At 42.2% G+C, this 7,441-nt stretch overlaps 1 protein-coding gene across 1 annotated transcript in view; it reads left to right on the plus strand.

Annotated features, from left to right (window-relative positions):
- LOC310995723 (uncharacterized protein) overlaps positions 1-4,675 on the plus strand; it is a gene marked incomplete at its 3' end in the record, with an annotated part of 48,272 nt that extends 43,597 nt beyond the window's left edge. The window contains exon 4 of the mRNA XM_083984847.1: positions 4,566-4,675. Coding sequence (XP_083840973.1) covers positions 4,566-4,675 — 110 coding nt within the window. The remainder of the gene's footprint in view (positions 1-4,565) is intronic.
- Positions 4,676-7,441: the final 2,766 nt, after the last annotated feature.

A 7,441-nucleotide genomic window follows, 5' to 3' on the forward strand; every position in this document is an offset into this window, starting at 1 on the left:
TGCTGCTGCTGCTGCTGCTGCTGCCGCCGCACAATTTACTAGAAGCCTCTTTGAAGCTCAAACTCTTTTTCTAAAAAAAAAGAAAAAAAAAGAACTCCATTTAGCACAGAGCGTTTGGCACTCCGAGGCCTGAAACTGAGCCAAGCTCACTGCGTTGTCAGGAAGACGCACCAGCACCTGTTTTTATTGGAAACAACATTTAGTCCAAGCACATCAGGCACACCAGCAAATATACTTTACTAAATGAGACACCAGAGTAACCCTGAAGGTGTTGTCTTAGATCGACGATGACAGAACAATATTGGGGTAGCTATGGAAACTTTTAGTTCACATCACTGGACACCTCAATTTGACTATTTTATATTGATTATAAGTATCACGTTATGAGTTTTCCATTCCAGTCATGATTTGGGAGTGAAAATCGGCATCACAGTTGGTTATCTAAATGAATGCAGCTTCATGGCATGCATAGTAAACACCAGTGATGGCAACAACAGTGTTATAAAATAACGGGTGCTACCTTTTTCAGTAACGAGTAGCCCAATCCAAAAAGTTACTGTCTCCCCCGTTATAACGCTGTTACCGTTACTGACAATAAAATGCAGAATTACTTGACTCAAGAAGTCCCGTCACAAAATAATACACCCGTTGAAGTGTACCCCAGCCGGCAATGCTACTTGGGGTCCATATGGGCCCCACCCGGGCGTGGCTTGCACCCAGGATCAGTGGCGTGCACAGACTTTTTGAAGGGCAGCCGGGGCGAAAAGGGAAAAAAAAGGGCACATATAGCGCGTCCTCGCCACTGAAGATGGCACTTTAGCGCGCGTTTTGGCTTCCAAGGGGCACTTTAACGCGCGTTTTTCAACAATTGGGCCACGAGGGGGCCCCCCCTGTGCACGCCACTGCCCAGGATCCATAAAGGCTAGGACGTTATACACATTTCTTTTTTCAGTCCATCAATTAGTCGAAAAGCAGCCGTTTATCTGTTTCACTCAGTATTCCTCCGCACACCCGTCTGTGCGGAGGAATACTGAGTGAGTTGGTTAGTTCCAGATAAGCAGGAGGTTAGGTAGTTAGGGTTTAGGGGGACGAGTCCAAGTAATTTGACACAGTGGAGCATTTTATAAAAAAGTAACACAATAGTTACTTTTCCTGGTGATTAGTTACTTTTGTAATGTAGGAACTCACTTACTAACTCAGTTACTTTTTCAGGAAAGTAGCCTAACGTCTAACTATAACTACACTGCAAAAACTCAAAATATTTCCAAGAATATTTGTCTTATTTCTTGTCAAAATGTCTAATTTCTAGTCAAAACTAATCTCTTTCCACTTAAAATAAGACTCATCACCTAAAAATTAACTTGTTTTTAAGACAGTTTTCACTTCAATTGAAATAAGTAGAAAAATCTGCTGGTGAAAGCAAGTTTTTTGCACTTGTAATAAGAAAGAAAAACTTGCTCCACTGTCAGATTTTTCACCTTATTTTAAGTGGAAAATTTGCTTGAAAAAATTAAAGTGTCTAAAAACAAGCTACTTTTTAAAATGTGATGAGTCTTATTTTAAGTATAATTAGATTTATTTTGACTAGAAATGACATTTTGACTAGAAATAAGACAAATATTCTTTTTTTTTGCAGTGTACTTACTTTTTTTAAAGTAGCATGCCCAACACTGGCAAACACTGTGGCACCTTTTAAAAACTCACAACACCACTGATGTGTTTCCCAGCTTGTTTGGGACACACCTGTATGGATCTAGGCTAATAAAACTATATCCATGTTCAGTGTTTAGAACTGAAAACATTTCAGTCCAACTTAGTTAGCTGCGTCTCTAACTGGCTTTCTTAATCCTATACAGATTGTCAGAGAGCATCGCACCCTGCATTTAAGATTGAAAATATTTATCATTCATAGTCCTCCACGTGGGAAAGTCTTCCACCCGATACTGAGAAAGTTCACTGTGAATGGTTGCTAATGCTAAGCTAAGCAGATATTCAGGTTTGATCGGGCCGACATCACCATTATCTCAGGAACATTTTGCACAATGAGCTCAGCTTTCATTCCCCACACCAGATCGTAAAAAAAAAAAAAAAACATGGCTCCTCGGCCAGCGTTTATTTTTCCAAACAGAGTTGTATTTTTTCCCCCAGACAGACACACACAGTAAATGCACTAATACAAGACGGATTAGAACCACCAAAGGCTTCACTGCAGATCCTTGACATCCTGGTTCTGGCCTTCCCTCCTCGATCCTCCGCTCCGGCCGACTGCTCACTGTTACTAAGTGTCACTCACTAGCTGTAACTAGCTGTAACTAACTGTAGCTTAGATAGTTAGGTCCGCTTGCTGTGGAAGAGAAAAGCTGGTTTAGCAGACATCAATAGAGTTGAGTCCATCAAAGGATTAGTGGGTAAAATCAAAGTGTCACGGAGCCCCTTCAACAAGCCAGATTAAACAGCCCTCTCTCTCTCTCTCTCTCTCTCTGTCTCTCTGTCTGTTTTTTCTTCTCTTTCTGGAGCGAAGCAAAGAAAAAGACAGAATCTATGTAGATGGAGGGTTATTTTCTACAAGAGAGTTATATTTCTTTGATTTTTAGAGTGTATGTGTGAGCTCTGAGGACCGAGACAAACCAAAAAGAAACAAAAAGAAAAAGCACAACTGCAGGTAGATGGTGAAAGACAGGCAGAGAGACAGAGCGACTGTTCGTCTTCCTGTTGTTATCCATGTGTTGACGCTTCGCCGTTAATGTGACAAACACTGTGTGGTAGTTCTCTCATGAAACTGTTGTGTTGTTGTTCTTGTTTCTCGTTGTGGTTTGCTTTGTGTACATCCTTAATACAAAAATTAACGAAACTAACTGAACATTAGAGACCGACATCTGTACTAAACCACTAAACACACATATAACCCTTTTATATGACTGTTTATTATTATTATTATTATATTTATTATTATTATTATTATTATCCTTTTTCCAATACCTATTTTTTAATACATTTTTTCAATCTCTTCTGTTATCATTTACCAGACAAAAAGGCGGGAAACGTGTGAGGCCACACAAAGAGGATTAGAACTGCCCGGGATTCGCTGAGCAAGGAGCTCTGAGCCCCGCCCCCTCCCACCCCCACTCCTCACCCCGCCTCCCTCGACTCCTCCTCCTCCTCCTTCCTACCCCTCCTCCTCCTCCTCCTCCTCCTCCTCTCTCCCTTCATCCCTCCTCCTTCCTCCCGAGTAAGCGGAGTAATCACGTGTTTAACAGATCACCATGGTGAGAAAGAAAGAGAGAGAAGAGAGGAGCTGAGAGAACGAGAGAGATGCAATCCATGTAGATGAGAAGAAGTGAAAAATAATAAATACTCAGAAAGCAATAATTCAAGCCCTTCTTTTCGTCCCCATCCATCCATCCATCCATCCATAGATCCATCCATCCATCCATCTATCCATCTCTCCGTCCCCTCTGTCCAACACATTCATACATAAGAACCTGTACATCCAGTGTTTTTATCTTTTCTTTGCTTGTCTGTGAGATTTTATATTGTCTACGAGAGAAAAGAAAAACGCAGAAATGTAAAAAAAGAAAAAAAAGAAAACTGAGACATTCCACCCCCCTACCTCCCCTCTCTCCTCCTCCTCCTCCTCCTCCTCCTCCCCCCACCACCGTCCTATTTTACTCCTTGTTGAACTACTTTAACTCTGCTCTCTGTCTCTGCCGACTCCTGATTGGTGCATTTAAAGAACAAAAAAAGAAAAAAAGAAAAAAAAGGACTGTTAGTTTTATATTGACGGCCATTTTGGTTTGTAGTCTCCCCCCTCAACTGCCCAACCCCTCCCCCCCGCCCCGCCGCCCGCCCCACCTCCCCCCTCTCCATCCATCCCAGTAGATATTTGACAGTACAGCAGGACCATGTTGCTACAGTATATAAACTGCCCTGAGGACTGCCACTTCCCAACCAACACTGCAATGTCTTCAGCTCTGTGTGTTTAATGTTTTTAGACTGTTATATTGTGTACATGAATTAAAACGAAAAAAGAAAAAAGAAAAACCACCATCGAATATTAAAGTCAAAATGTTTTTGTTTTTTTTTCTGTTTTTTTCTTCTTCCTGTTTGGTTTGGATTAATTTTTTTTTTCTTTCCTGTTTTATTTTTTAAAAACACATCTTCTCACTGTTACCGCAGTCTGACAATATGCTGTAATTAAAAAATAATAATAATAATGATGATGATGATGATGATGATGTTTTGTTGGTCCAAGTTTTCACATGTCCGCTAGCAATTGTCGAGAAAAAAAATAGTACAATAAAGACTAAAATCTAACAACTAAACTGCAAGTCATTGTGCGGTTTTCTATTTTTATCTGGGTGAGTGAAGTGTTGCATGCAGAAGGGCGGGGGTGCGGGGCAGAGGGTGGAGGGACGGGACGGGACGGGACGGGGGCGGGCCATCACGCTGGAACACCATTGGGCGCTCATTAATCTGTGTATCGATAATCTCATCCTTTTACGTAATGGGCGGAATAATATGAGATTTCTTTGTATTAAAGTAGATCTGTATGTGTAATCTGGCAGCTGCAGGCTGCAGGCGGGGCGGCCATATGCCAGCCACACCGCCGCTGCTACGCCACCATCAGACCGGACACGTTCACAGGGAAACAGAGGACGAACGCGCCGACCTTTGACCACCACAGGCACACGTTTAAAGGGATAGTTCACCCAAAATTCAAATTTCACTCATTATCTACTCACCCTCATGTCAACTAAGAGCTGTGGGAATTTTCAGAGTCCTCTGTGGCTTCTCTGAGTTACAGGGAGGGGGGGTCCGCACAGCAGTATTTGTCCATATAATGGTTGTCAATGGATACCAACTTTCTTCATCCAAAAAGACACACCAAAAAACACCCAAATACCTCCATGCTGATCGTATGTAATGTCCGTCTTGTATTGAAGCCCCGACATGAGAAATTGTTCCGCCGGTCAGTGCAAATCACGCGAGATTTGCACTGACACAGGAAGAGCAGTGAACCGAGACACTGGGAGCTTCCGCTACAAACAAGCTTAAAATATAGACTTATTTAATTTTTTTCGGAACAATTTCTCATGTTGGGGCTTCAATACAAGAGGGACATTACAGACGAGCAGCATGGAGGTATTTGGATGTTTTTTGGTGTGTCTTTTTGGACGAAGAAAGTTGGTATCCATTGACAGCCATTATATGGACAAATACTGCTACGCCGAGACCCCCTGTAACTCAGAGAAGGAACGGAGGACTCTGAAACTTCTCCCAGCCCTTAGTCCACATGAGGGGGAGGAGATAATGAGTGAAATTTGAATTTTGGGTGAACTATCCCTTTAAGGTGGAACTGAACAAAATATCAGTCGACAGTGTGTGGGAAGTTTGTGTGTTGCTTGTGGTTCAAGGTTGTTCCTCGTGGATCTGCCAGGTCCCCTGACGGCCACAAGAGAGAGAAGAAAGAAAAGTTTCTGCTCACTAATAAAATTTCACAAAATAATGAACAGTGGTTTTCTCCTACGAGCCAGTGGAGTCGTCTAAACCCACAAGATCATTTAGATGACATGTGGGTTCATTTTAATCCTAAATTAGTCACCCGGGCTAATTTGAGAGAATCTGACCTTCAGTTTCAGGGGTTTGGTGACACGTCACACTAACCCTGACCCAGTTCCTCACATGGCTGCTGTCAAACACTTTGTTAACATGACAGTTCAGATGAGACTCGATGAGGAAAACTGACTAAATAGGTTTATGTTAGCTTTCAAGTCAGTGTGTTCAAAATGCAAGTCAAACTAGTTCCCTGTGGCTGCTATGAAGCACACAAAAATCGCTGTGTTGTTGTAGTGATGAACAAGCTTAAAGGGATAGTTCAACATTTTGGAAAATTGGCTCATTCCCCTAATCCCTATAGTCATATCAGTAGGTTCATCACCTTTAATTATCAGTGCAAGCTGTTTGTAGAACAGCGGAGCAGAGCCGTGAGCTGCTCAGAGCTACGCTACGGAGGCTCATGGGATTTCTTGGTTTCCCTCATCAAACTCATCAAATACACAATCCAACAACTCCAAAACGCTCTGGTGGACAAGTTGTGTTGTCTCGTAATCCGTAAAAATTCCTTTTTATCTCATAGCGTGGTGAATGTGCAGGTTACAACTTGTCCACCAGAGCGTTGTGGAGTCAGGGCTGAATAGAGCAGGTTAAGGTTCAAATCAGCTGATTCCAAACTTGTTGCTGATATTGGAGACATTGGAAGTGTTACCACATCCCTGGCCAGATATGTCAGATAGCCTTTCTCCTTTAACTGTGTTTACATCCATGGCTTCTAACATTTTGACCTTGAGTTGTGTTTTTTCCAGTCATTCCCCCAGATCAGCTACTGTAACAGGATTTGAAAGACATCTCTGAGTTGAACAGCTCCTTGTGAGCATGTGAGTTACCTGACGCCATCGATCAATCAACAAGAAACGTGCAGTCTTTTTGTTTGAAAAGTCATTAAAAAGTGAAGTTGTGTGTACACACCTGTGAGCAGGAGGAGTCAGGGAAAATGTTTGATCAAAGTACCAGAAAGAATAAGACAGTTTCCACAAGTCTTTGCTCCGTCCCTCTGTTTCCTCGTTTCCCTTTTCCCAATTCATCTTTTTTTTAACCTTTGGAGATGAAAAGTGTTTCTTCTTCTTCTTCATCATCTCCAGTCTAGATGGATGTAAATCTGACCTTTGTTTGCTGGCCGTTTGTCCTCAGAGCTGCTGCTTCTCCTCCTCGTCTCCTTTGGAAGCAGATGAGGAGCCAGAATCACTGCTCTCTCCTCCTGTAGCTTCATTTCTGTATCACCTGCAGTATTGTTTTTACACCGTTTGCATTAGTCAGAGCAGGCGTGTAGTTATTTTAACTCCAGTATCACTTTGAATGTATCAAATAACCAGTTTTGCATTGTTTAAAAGGTAAAGATAATATATTTCCTCAAGAGAAATCTCTGACTCTGCTGAGGTCAATATAACGGTTTCTGTATTTGCTGATCAGATCCCACTGATATGAGAGCAGGTATCGTTATTGAGATCATGTCTGGTGCTCTGCTGAGGAATCCTCCTGTCATAATGTGTCCTTGAGCTTAAAAGCTGAGCTCGTTTCCAGGATGTGAGCAGATCTGAATGTGAGCTACTGACTGACACACCTTATGAATGAACAAAGGAAACTGCAAGACAAGAAATCTAAAAGTGAGACCATCAGGAGGCGAGGACACAGACCTTCTGCCAAGCATCACAGTGTGGTCGTGTCAAATGGTTTCAATTAAAGCCAAATAGGAGATGACTCCACTAAGTACTTTACACTTCATACCTTTCTTTGCTCCACTATCTCATATTGGACAGCTACGGTCGGTGACCTTGTAAAATGTGACGCACTGTAACAGCTACACAGCAGTTTATAAAAGCAGCAG

The sequence above is a fragment of the Trachurus trachurus genome (assembly GCF_905171665.1).
Source record: "Trachurus trachurus genome assembly, chromosome: 13".
Taxonomy (NCBI): Eukaryota; Metazoa; Chordata; class Actinopteri; order Carangiformes; family Carangidae; genus Trachurus; species Trachurus trachurus.